The sequence below is a fragment of the Capricornis sumatraensis genome, chromosome 2, assembly GCF_032405125.1.
Source record: "Capricornis sumatraensis isolate serow.1 chromosome 2, serow.2, whole genome shotgun sequence".
NCBI lineage: Eukaryota > Metazoa > Chordata > Mammalia > Artiodactyla > Bovidae > Capricornis > Capricornis sumatraensis.
This window is the reverse complement of record NC_091070.1, coordinates 18,367,051-18,379,449: the sequence shown is the minus strand read 5'-3', so window position 1 is coordinate 18,379,449 and position 12,399 is coordinate 18,367,051. Positions and strand designations below refer to the sequence as shown.

Here is a 12,399-nt window from a genome sequence, read left to right as displayed (position 1 = left end):
GATTTAAAGCATTATTTTCAACATCTTCTGTATGTCTTATTCCTTTATTTCTGTGAAGTGTTACTTGTTAAGTGAGTGTCTTTTAATGTAACTGTATTTACGAACCTGTCCTTCCCTATGTGTCATCTGATAGTAACTTTTGTAGTTCTCTTGTTGCCACCTTAAATATTTTGATTCCAAAATAAAGATGTTTTCATGAACAGCTTGTCATTTAAAAGGAAAAAAGGAAAACTCTGTCGTAGGACATGGCATACCAGTTCTTGCTTTTAAGAATAGTATGTCATATTAGAAAAGTTTTTACTTAGTGTATCATGAATCTAATACTACAAATTCTTCATGTCAACTTTAAAAAAAATATCTGTTATATGCTGTTAACAGAAACCTTGTCTTCTTACATGTCCGTTTTATTTTTCACAATGAAATAGTATTTTTTCTGCTAATTCAGTACTTACGTGAGTAAATAGAAACTTTAGGCAACATAGAAGCCAGTAATGAAAAAGTGATTTCTTATCAGCCAGTTATAATCATTTTAAAGTGTCTGGTTATTTCAAAAATGTTTTCACACATGTAATGGGAATATAAAGCTGTTTTCTAATTATATGGTGTTTTCTAATGTACTTTTTTTTATTTTTAAATTTTTATTGAAGTATGATTCATACACAGTATTATATTAGTTTCAGGTGTTTAGCAATTTGATGTTTATTATACATTATGAATTGATACATCTAGTAACCAAGTAACCATCTGTCACCAAACCAATATTGTTATTATAACAATATTGACTATATGCCTTATGGTGTATGTAACATTCCCCATAAGTTTTTTTAATAACTAAAAGTTTGCACCTCCTAATCCCCTTCACCTATTTTGCCTGATCCCCTCTGGCAGCCACCAGCTTGTTCTGTATATGTGTGAGTCTATTTTGTTTTCTAATGTGCTTTTGCATCAGGTGTAATCTTCTACACAGAATTTCTCCAGTTTCAGCCCATGTATCTATTATCTGTTTATGGCTGTGCTGGGCTTTCTCTAATTGTGGTGAGTGGGGGCTGCTCTTCAGTTGGGTTGTGCAGGTTTCTTGTTTTGAGGACTTCTCATTGTGGCTCGTGGGCTCTGGGTCACATGGGCTTAGTTGCCCCTTGGCACGTGGGTTCTTAGTTCCTGAACCAGGTACTGAACTCACGTCTCCTGCATTAGCAGGCAGATTCTTTTTTTTTTTCTTGCTGTTAAACAGTGATTTTATTGCTTTAGTACAATACACAAATTTATGCAACCAGGGCAGAGGCTGTGGATGACTCGTATTTCCACTTGGGGGGTAGGACTCGTTTGGTCTTGTAGTATCGAGCCAACTGGTGAATACGGCTCTCATTCAGAATCAGAAGGAATTTAGCATCTTTATCCTTTCGGTTCCTCTCAAGATGCTTTCGAACAGCAGCAGCTTTCTTAATTAAATGATAGAGATCCTCAGGGAGATCAGAAGCAAGTCCTTTGGACTTAAGAATTCTCAAGATTTTGTTGCCTGTCACAAAACGTACTTGTGCAATACCAGGAGAGTCTCTCAGGATCACACCGATCTGTGAGGGAGTCAGGCCCTTCTTGGCCAGTTTGTATATCTGTTCCTTCACATTGTCAGAAGTGAGCTTCAGCCAGGTAGGGACGCTGAGATGGTAGGGCAGAGCCAACTGGCACAGGCCCTTCCCGGGAGCGTGCATGCGACCCATGATGGCGACGGTGTGATAGCAAAAGGAGAGAGAGGGTGGGAGAGCCCAGCAGGCAGATTCTTAACCACTGGACTATCAGGGAAGCCCTGCCCATGTGTCTTTTTTTCCGTACCTTCGTCGTCATGACAGTATTTTTAGTATTTTAAATCCTTACCATTGTAACATTTAGGTTGAGGAATGTTATTATGTTTTAATTTCTAAGTACCAGTGGGTTTGAATGCCATGCAGATTCTTTAGTGGTCATCGTACTTCCTTGTGAGTTGATAGATAGATGGTGATACGCAGACTTCAAATTTTTTTGTAGTTCACGATACATATTTTTACTTTTGTTTTTTCTGTTTTGTTTGTTTTCATGCTCAGAAAACTTGCTAGTCTATTCATCCAAGTTTTTAATACTTTATTATATTTTGTAGCTTCAGGGGGAGTGTTCATTTTGGTATAGGACTTTGACTTCAGAATTCTCCGTCTGTGCCACTTCTTCCTTTTCCTATTTGTGACTGTACCTTCAGCCATTATCAAGAAAGAAAAAATGATTATATATGACCAGGCTGAGGATTTGAGTTGCCTCTTATGTATTGTCTGTACTAGTCTAAAATTTGTGATTATAATTTCTTTCATAAAAATATAAAAAGCCCTTTTCACTTTGAATTAGCTATTAGCAGTTAACCTCTGTCTTCTCTGAAAAGTGGGTATAAGCCACTGAAGAATGCTAATATATGTGAAATACTAAAAAAAAACATTTTGCAGAGTACCTAATATATGCTGTGGATTTACAGATTCTGATTATAGAAGGAGGCAATGTTTTATTCCTGGTGAAAAAGAAAAATAGAGGTTTTGTGAGATGAAAAAAAAACAGAGCTGGTTGAATTGAAGATCAGTTCAGTTCAGTCACTCAGTTGTGTCTGACTCTGCAACCCCATGAATCGCAGCACGCCAGGCCTCCCTGTCTATCACCAACTCCCAGAGTTCACTCAGATTCACGTCCATCGAGTCAGTGGTGCCATCCAGCCATCTCATCCTCTGTCATCCCCTTCTCCTCCTGCCCCCAATCCCTCCCAGCATCAAAGTCTTTTCCATTGAGTCAACTCTTCAGGTTCATTTCAGTTAACCAGGTTATTTTCTGGGTTTTTAGATGGAACAAGAAGCTGAGAGGCGCAGACAACCACAGATAAAGCAAGAACCAGAATCCGAGGAAGAGGAAGAAGAAAAGCAAGAAAAAGAAGAAAAACGTGAGGAACCCATGGAAGAGGAAGAGGAGCCAGAGCAAAAACCTTGTCTCAAGCCAACCCTGAGGCCCATCAGTTCTGCCCCATCTGTCTCCTCTGCCAGTGGCAATGCAACTCCCAACACTCCTGGGGACGAGTCTCCCTGTGGCATCATTATTCCTCATGAAAATTCACCAGATCAACAGCAACCTGAAGAGCATAGGCCAAAAATAGGACTAAGTCTTAAACTGGGTATGTCAGCACTTTTTTTCCTTCCTTTTTCCTTCATTTCCCCACCCCCTTACAACTACCTCAATTTTGCCTTAAGGAAAAAATAAATATGCGCTGCTTGGTAGGTAGATAGAAAAAGATTATTTAACACTGCCTTTCTAGCTCACAATTGTTTTCATAGTTCTACTAGTGCTCCTATATCTGCAGCTGCTTCGAGTTCTGAGAAGAAGTGAAAAGTTAAATTTTCTAGCACTTGTGAGTAGTGAGTTATTTTTTACAGTTGGGATCATTCTCTGAGATTTGTGGAAGTACATTTACTCTGCATTTGAGGGATGGTGGGTTGTATAATGTGACATTTGAAGCTTAAGTTGCCATGCTAATACGGTATTTTTACTATAGGTGCTTCCAATAGTCCTGGTCAACCTAATTCTGTGAAAAGAAAGAAGCTCCCGGTAGATAGTGTCTTTAACAAATTTGAGGATGAAGACAGTGATGATGTACCCCGGAAAAGGAAACTGGTTCCCTTGGATTATGGTGAAGATGATAAGAATGCTGCCAAAGGCACTGTAAACACTGAAGAAAAACGCAAACATATTAAAAGTCTCATTGAAAAAATCCCTACAGCCAAACCTGAACTGTTTGCTTATCCCCTGGATTGGTCTATTGTGGATTCTGTGAGTAGCAAATTGTATTTCATCCTTTTATTACAAGTTTTTGGTTCTGAATATAGCACATAACTCAGTTTAAGGAGGGTGATAATGTGGCTAGAACCTTGACACGTGCTGTGCTTAGTCACTCAGTCATGGTCAACCCTTTGTGACCCTGTGGACTGTAGCCCACCAGGCTCCTCTGTCCATGGGGACTCTCCAGGCAAGAATACTGGAGTGTTTTGCCATGCCCTCCTCCAGGGGATCTTCCCAACCCAAGGATTGAACCCAGGTCTCCTGCATTGCAGGCAGATTCTTTACCGTCTGAGCCACCAGGGAAGCTCAGAGTCTTGAGACTCAGTCAATGATAACACATTATTGTGAAAAGTCTTAGTGGTACTTGAAGTTTTCATAAATTAGAAGCAAATAATTGTATCCTTATACATACTTGTTTTACTTCAACTTGTGAATGATGTTACTCCTCTATATTTTAGCTTTAAGAAAAATTAAGAGATTATATAGGCTTTTTAAGTAAGTGTAATAAAAAGCTCTTCAACTTAGTGCCCGTGCTTTATTTTACAGATATTGATGGAACGACGAATTAGACCGTGGATTAATAAAAAAATCATAGAATACATAGGTGAAGAAGAAGCTACGTTAGTTGATTTTGTTTGTTCTAAGGTTGGTCTTTTACTCTCTCCACCTCCAAATATTTGTTACATACTTTAAAATGTTAGGGACTTTCTAAATTGGATTTTTTGTTGGGCCAAGTCATTGATAATTTAGTTTTAATTACAAGATTCATGGCTACTTACGTGTACCCCTCTATACAGTTTGAGACCCCACACCAAGTGCTTTCATTTCAGAGGGTCAAAGGAGACAGAATTGCTGGCTACTACCAATCTTGCTCTCTCTTTACCCCGAGAATCCCTTGTCACCAATTTCTTGTCTTAATGGTGAGAATGTTGCTGAAGTACAGTTGAGGTTTAGTGCAGACAGCCGGTCGCTTGTGTCAGTTTTTTGTCAGTCATCCATTCTTTGGAAAGAAGCGAAATAGTGTCCTTCAGCATAACAGTGGTGGTAACTGACTGATTACTGTGTGCAAGGCTTCTTTCCTGGCAAGTCCTTTTTTTAAGCATTTTCCAAAACTTTATCTTCTTTAAACCTCCCAACAACCTTAGGAAGTGTAAGTTTCTAACAGTGTCCCCATTCAGTCCATGAAGAAATTGAGACTTGAGAGATTGTGTCTTGACCATGGTTATATAATAAGCAGCAGAGCCAATCCTGTGAAAGTCATGCTCTTGACCACCAGGAGACACCTCATCCTTTCATTGTCCTCTGAAGGCCCAGTCTTATCTTTAATAAGATAGTTACAGTAGAAGCACTGTATTTCTACAAAGGAGTAGCTAATTGCATTTTAAGGAAATGCTGTTTTTCTCTCATTATTGCTCCTTTAACATCAGGAACAGCAAATTATCTTTTCCACTTGTAATTATTGTAGCATAAACATTTGTAAGTCTGGGTTTGAATTAGAAGACAGATATGTAGTGATTAAGATCTTAGATTTTGGTGTCAAACTTTCATTGAAAAGGAGATTCTGGAAATTTAGAAATTTATAGAAAAATTCTTCAGTCACAAGAAATTTTCATACTAGTTTGAGGATACATTAAAAAATCTTTTTACTGTATTGTTAATGTTTTATTTTCAAATTGGCATTATTTTTTTTTTCTATTAGGTTATGGCTCATAGTTCACCTCAGAGCATTTTAGATGATGTTGCCATGGTAAGAGAAAATTTACTGTTATTTATATTTTAATTTAAGATCAGTATAATCAAACTTGCTCCTCTGAATTTGGTTGAATTTCTACCTGTATTGGTTCTAGACTCTATAGGACTGAATTAAAATTTGAATGTGCATTAAGATGTTAAAGGTATTCACAGTAAGATATCATTAGACATCAGCAGAGTTAAAGTTTTCTTTATCAGTCTCTTCCTTCACCTGTCTTTAGTGTTTGTGTGTGTAAATATAAATTCTGAATCTATTTCATACATTTAGAGAACATTTATTAAGTGTTAACTAGGTAGCACAATGTGCTTAAAAGCACAAAAAGATGAAATAATTACCCTTAAAGAACTAGGAGGGAAACAGGTGTACCAGTATTGATACTACAACATATTTAATATAATGGGTGTATGTAAAAAAACAATGGAGGCAGAGGAGATAGAGCAGTTAGGTGTTGAGGGTAGTGAGAGAAATCGTCACAGAAATTACCATCTACACTGAAGCTTGAATATTGTGTAACTCTTTTGTTGCTTGAACAGGTATCTGTTGGGTTGGTAGTAGTTGAAAGAATACAAGTGGTGAATTGGTCCAGATAATGGCAAGGTGCAGAGTGTGGCCATGGGAGTTTCTGGGGCAGAGCAGATATCATTGTTTAGAGTATCAACAAACTTTAAGTTGGGTTATAACACATAGAAATTGAAATTGCTGCATGTTGGGACTGGGATTGGAGAGAAATACAAGAACCAGCTGCCATAGCGCTCATTTAATGTGGATGAAAGACTAGATATTTCCTAGACAGCTGCTGTTGGAGTGAAGGGGTGGTGTCGTGAGGTCTTGTGAACATCAATGGAGATGCTGTTTACGAGGAGAGAACCAGTGAAGATCCAGCAACTTTCCCTCTGTTGTGGAGACTTAAAGTTTTGAAAGTGAGGAACTTCCTCAGAAGGCCACAAGACTGTCAGGGTCTTCAGGGGTCACATCAGGTTTTCAGTTGAGGGTGGTTAGCATAAAGTGAAATAGAGTCTAAACGGCTGAGTGGGAACGTAGCAATGGGAAGAAGAGCCAGAGAGGAAGAAGTGTCAAGCGTGGTACGAGATGGTAGGTGATCGGGCAACCTTTTATTTTGAGCTACCATTAAAGTTGTCAGGGAGTGGCATGGGGGTTGCCTAACCAAAAGGAGCTCTAAAGTCAAGATATTAAGTGTTTAAGCACTTCATGATGTCTAACATTAATTTTCTGTAGCCTAGCTAATGTATCTATTTAAAATTCCTGGGGGGAAAATTGTGAAAAGCTTTTGGTTTTGGAATGCTGAGCCTCAGATGAAAGGAGAGATGTGAATAGATCCTTAAGGATAGAATGTCCTTGACCTTCCAGCCTTTCTTTCTAGTTATCCTTTGGGTAAAGAGAGGGCTTTGTAGTTACTCCTGAGTTAAGGAATTAAAAAAAAAAAAATCAGGGAATTCCCTGGCAGTCTAGTAGTTAGGACTCCACAGTTTCACTCTCAAGAGCCCAGGTTCAGCCTCTGGTTGGGGAACTAAGATGCCACAAGATGTGCAGCCAAAAAGAAAAAAAATCAGTGTTCTGGTTTGCCTTGGCAAGGATATAATTACTGTTGTTGAAGATGACATATGTCATCTTTTGACATATCAAAATATGACTATTTTGATCGGTTGAAATAGTTTGATTTTTGGAGTATAATTAAACTACCATTTAAACACGTTTTTGATTATTTTCTATTTCAGTGTTGATCAATTGGAGGAAACCAATTGGGCTAGTGTTTTCAGCTCGTTCTGGTGATAGCTCATGGACCCTGTAATATTTCTTGAATAAATGAGATTGTATATTCAGCTCAAATAATATCTTGTTCTTATTAGCAATCTTTCTCAGACTGTACCTTCACTCATTTTACATAAGCTAATGAACTTTGGTTGCATTTTTGTGCCTATAATTATATTATGTCTGGGGTAGAATTCCATGTTAGTATTGCAGCAAAGTTTTGTTTTGTTTTTTTTTTTTTGATTGTGGGATCCCAGCGTTGAACCCACACCATTGGCAGTGGGAACAAGGATTCCTCTAACCCCTGGACCTCAAGGGAATTCCTGCAGCATGGTATTTTTAAATTATAGGTTAAGTTTAGCTCGTGGATGTCTGATTTAAGTTCTTTTTTTTTTCATCACTGAGAAATGCAGGGAAATTTTTCAGAAAAATCAAATTTCTGGTTTGTGTTAGGTACTTACTGTACTAAGCACTCTTCAAAGTACTTTGTACATACCGTCTCTTTTAATTCCCATAGTAGAACCAGTATGACATAGCTACTATATCCTCTGTTTTACAGATAAGAGAACTGAGGCTCACTGTAATTAAGTATCCCAACCAAGAGCATGTAACTGGTAGGAGGGAGAAGTGGGCTTTGAATCCCAAGTAATTTTAAATTTATTTATTTTAATTGGAGGTTAACTACTTTACAATATGGTGATGGTGTTTGCTATACGTTAACACTGACCCCAGGTACGCATGTGTCCCTGCCATCTTGAACCCCCTGGCCGCACCTCCTTCCCCACCCTAGCCCTCTGCAGGGCAGCAACGGAGGCACAGATGTAAAGAAAAGGTCATTTGTTTTGCCAAGAGGAAAGGACCTTTTATTTATTCAGTAGTCTTGTGTCCCTTGGGAATGACAGTGTTCATTTTGTTTACTATATCCCAGATAACTATATTAAAATGCTATACATGTATTCTCATTTAATATTTCAGTGTCACATGTAATAAGGACTCGGTAAATGTTAAGATTGTGAGGTTCTTGGGGAGAGGGTAAGTGAGATACTCTGTACTAAGTATTAGGTGATTATATAACTGATTTTTCTGAATGACTATATTCTTTATAACAAACATGTAGTTTCCTTAGGAAATAGTTATTCAAAACATGTATAAATAAAATAAATGCTAGTTGGTAGAGAAAAGCGGTTTTTATTCCATTTGCCTTGTTGGGAGATGCTGGTGATTGCTTTTCTTACACATGTTAACTGGCTTTTTTGTTTTTCCTTTTCTAGGTACTTGATGAAGAAGCAGAAGTTTTTATAGTCAAGATGTGGAGGTTATTGATATATGAAACAGAAGCCAAGAAAATTGGTCTTGTGAAGTAAACTCTTTTACATTAAGAGTTCCATTTCAGATTTCTTCTTTCCCATCCTTCAAAGGACATTAATTTTTTTTTTTTTGTCTTCAGAGACATTTGTGAGATCTGTAATTTTTTTAATGTAGAAAATGTGAATTTTTTGTCCTCTAATTTGTTGATGCCGTGTGTATTCCCTTGGTTGTAAAGACATCTGAACCCTACCATGGCTTTCTTTATACTCACCAGGTACAAATTACTGGTATGTTTTATAAGCCGCAGCTACTGTACACAGCCTATCTGATATAATCTTGTTCTGCTGATTTGTTCCTTGTAAATATTAAAATGACTCCCCAATTCTTATGCAGAATTGCACTTAATATTGAACTGTACTGTACAGGCACCAACATGAATGATTTTAAATTGAAAAAATAACCAGTCATACCTATTATCCTTACCTCCTTGATCAAAAATGGCAGGCCCTCATGATGGGATGAGATTTAGAGTGTGAAAATTAGCAGACAATCCATTCCTGCTGTATCTCTGTATGAATGTGTTTGTGTGAGTGTATGTATAAAAGTCTTATAATTTTCCTAGTTTGCTTTGGAAATTTCCCTTAAACATTTCCTAACTCAAGAATAGAATTGTAAAGGAAACATGGTATTGTGCCAATCCAGATGTCTGGGATAATTAGGTTATTACTCTCCCAGAGCATGGTATTCTCTTGTGGCAAACAACAGTCTATTGAATGAAATGGGTTTTTCTGTTGATGGCTGGCTGTGTCAGCCTCTCCTTAAGGGAGTGTGAATCATAGTGGTTTCCCCCCCTGATTTCATTGTTCAGAAATGAGGCAGATCCTTAGAATCTGGAGAGCTTTATTTTATGCATTTTTTTGCACTTCATTGATACTTAGTTTAATTTTGATGTACCCCTTTGTTTTAGAAAAGCTTCATTCAGAAACCGTAAATGAAAAAAATATCTTAAAATTATCAAAAGATAAAATTAGGCAATTTTACAGGCTAGAAAACATTTGACAAAATACTGTAGCAGTTTAGCATGGCAATTTACAAAGTTTACATCTAATTCTGAGGATAAAGCAAGTCATTTAAAGCAGTTACCACTCATTTGTGTCTATCAGGGGTTTATATCTTGTGTGTGTGTGTATATGCAGGCACACACCTTGTTTACTTCTCTGCTCATCAGTGTTCGAAACTGTACTGATCGTGTTCTTAGAGATGTACATGAGGCTTTCTTTATTATAGATCAGGACTTCACCAGGGAGCAAAATTACCCCAAAATGTACGAAGTTTTAAACAGTTCTTAACAGAAATTAGGTGCAGCTATTCCCATGTCTGAGTATTTATTTTTTAAAAAGATTGAGGGGGTGTGTTAAAAAAAACACCATAAAAAGCATAACTGAACTTGAATTACAAGATTTTTTTTTTACATCTTAAGAGGACATTTGAAAACACTGTTCTTAACATTGAACCATGATGTGCATGGTTCCATTATGTAAATATATCAAATATTAAAAATGTATATATTTGATCTTGGGGACTCATTCTTTCAGAGTCTTGTTAAATAAATGGCATCATGGTGTAATTATGCGGTGCATACTAGAAACTTAACTTGAAAATATGGGCTGAATTTTTGATGGACTGGAATTTTGAGTATTAGTACCTGAAGGTGAGAAGAGGCCATTTCCCTTATTTTGGATTAGTCTAGACATCTATGGAGATATAGCCCCTTTTAGTGTTATAATATTTTAAGTTGTAGTTTCTGAAGGGAATGTTTTAGAAACATGTTTCTTGCCATTTACAAACTAATTTGCCCGTCTTTTCTCAGATTGATCCCCCAATGTAACTCCTTGTTTGAGCAGTTTATTATGCCTCTCTATCTTCTCTTACATATTACTGCTTCTGAGACATCATATTAGGTTGGTTTTATTTAGCCAGCATTAGCATGGAAGTTTATTCAGGTAGATTTAATTTTCCTTGCTTTGGTCTCTTCTGCTCTTTCAATCATATTTACCTTAAAAGGGCATGAAGCTCTTAGGGGCACGTACCATATACTGCATAATACCTCCAGTGAGATTGGTGTCAGGATCCCAGATTTATATATTAACATTTCTGCAGCAAATGATCTGATCTGACTGATCATTGAGTTAAAGACTGCTACATTAATTGTTTAATGTCAGTTCAAGTCAGATTTTGCCACCAAGCTTAAACTTCAGGATCTTCAGAATTTTTCAGGTTTGTATGTAAAGAACCAGACGTGTATAAGCCTAAGAATAAGCTGGCACATTCTAGTGTCAGTAATATTACACTTTAGAAAATTTCTGCTAAATCGCTTGAAGTTTCTGGGTTGTCTTTACCATTTGTCCATAGATTAATTTCAAATTGGAATCCTTAGTTAATCTATATATTGCCCCTTCAAGTTGTTATAAAATTACATGAAAGTCTTGATAGCCATTCTGATGTGGCAGCTAGGAAACAAATATGCTTTCTCTTCATTTGACCCTGTAAATAAAATAATTTTAAATGTGTACATCTGTCTATAGGAAGAAAATGGTTTTTCCCAAACTTTAACATGCACCTGAATCACCCAGGGGATCTTGTTAAAATGCAGACTTAGTAGGGGCTACGGTGGCCCTGAGACTTTGCCTTTCTGACCAGCTCCCACATGTTGCCAGTGCTAAGTGATAATAAGGACTACTTGATTGTCAGTTCAGGGTCAGTACTGGTATTTTGTCCTAACAGACTGCATGAATGCAGCTTAATTTTCTTTTCTTTTTTTCTTTTTAAGTATATCTTAAAAACATTTTTTGAGGCAAATGATAAATGATAGTTATCATTTATGTTAAGAACATAAAAGTTATCTTCCAAAAGGATGCCCAAGAATAGCTCCAGTATTCTAGATTTTATTCCCAGAGAGCCCCAGAACATCTTAGAGAACATTATGTTGTTACTCATTTCTGAATCTTAACAGAGCACTTCCTGATCTGTGATAGTAGAGGCTGATGATTATTTTGTGGAGAGTGCAGTTTCAGGTACTAATCAGGCATGAATCGTAGATATGGTGGACAAATTGAGAAAATAATCAATTCAAGAGTCAAATTGGACTAAACACTATTATCATTTTTTTCTCTGATATGAAGAAAATTTAAATTTAGATAAATGCAAGCAGGTATACAATGTATATATGAAGCTTATTTACCCAGCTCTTTCATATAAGTTCTGTGAATGTTTTCACTTTCTAGCCAAAAACTGCTGAAAGGTTTTATGTCAAAATGGTTGTACATTTTTCCAAGTCCTATTTCAGCCTTCTATTAATAGGAAATTGAGAAATTGTTTTGCTTAGCAATAGATGGTGAAATTGATTTATGAATGCCACTAGCTATAAAAAGGTATTAGAAGGAATTCCAAATAGACTAAGAAATAGTCTAAGTTTTAGGAAGAAAACTAGGACATGTACACAGGTTTTTTTTTTTTTTTTCACACATATTTTTAAACCCAGGAACTATTATATTCATACTAGAAACCAAGGTGAACTTGGTATATAGTATTTTGATAAACTTAGATTTTTTAAATTGTGATTGTATTAAATTATTGAAATCTTTATTTGCATTTGGATGTAATTTTCATCTTTAAAGGTCCTTTGCCTTTCATTTTTATTACTTGACTCACAAAGACTAAATTAGGAATGG

At 36.6% G+C, this 12,399-nt stretch overlaps 2 protein-coding genes across 2 annotated transcripts in view; one reads left to right on the top strand and one right to left on the bottom strand.

Annotated features, from left to right (window-relative positions):
* The window catches only part of RBM25 (RNA binding motif protein 25), a 50,473-nt gene extending 39,495 nt beyond the window's left edge, over positions 1-10,978 (top strand). Inside the window, exons 15-19 of the mRNA XM_068992018.1 lie at positions 2,851-3,175; positions 3,554-3,828; positions 4,384-4,482; positions 5,537-5,584; positions 8,632-10,978. Coding sequence (XP_068848119.1) covers positions 2,851-3,175; positions 3,554-3,828; positions 4,384-4,482; positions 5,537-5,584; positions 8,632-8,724 — 840 coding nt within the window. The 3' untranslated portion in view covers positions 8,725-10,978. The remainder of the gene's footprint in view (positions 1-2,850; positions 3,176-3,553; positions 3,829-4,383; positions 4,483-5,536; positions 5,585-8,631) is intronic.
* Positions 1,263-1,718, bottom strand: LOC138072581 (small ribosomal subunit protein uS15-like). Its single transcript, XM_068963589.1, has one exon. The coding sequence runs from the start codon at positions 1,716-1,718 to the stop codon at positions 1,263-1,265; it is 456 nt and encodes a 151-aa protein (XP_068819690.1).
* Positions 10,979-12,399: the final 1,421 nt, after the last annotated feature.

Bases quoted from the DNA above. Each gene is read 5' to 3' on its own strand.
- LOC138072581 (XM_068963589.1), bottom strand. From the start codon at position 1,718: ATGGGTCGCATGCACGCTCCCGGGAAGGGCCTGTGCCAGTTGGCTCTG.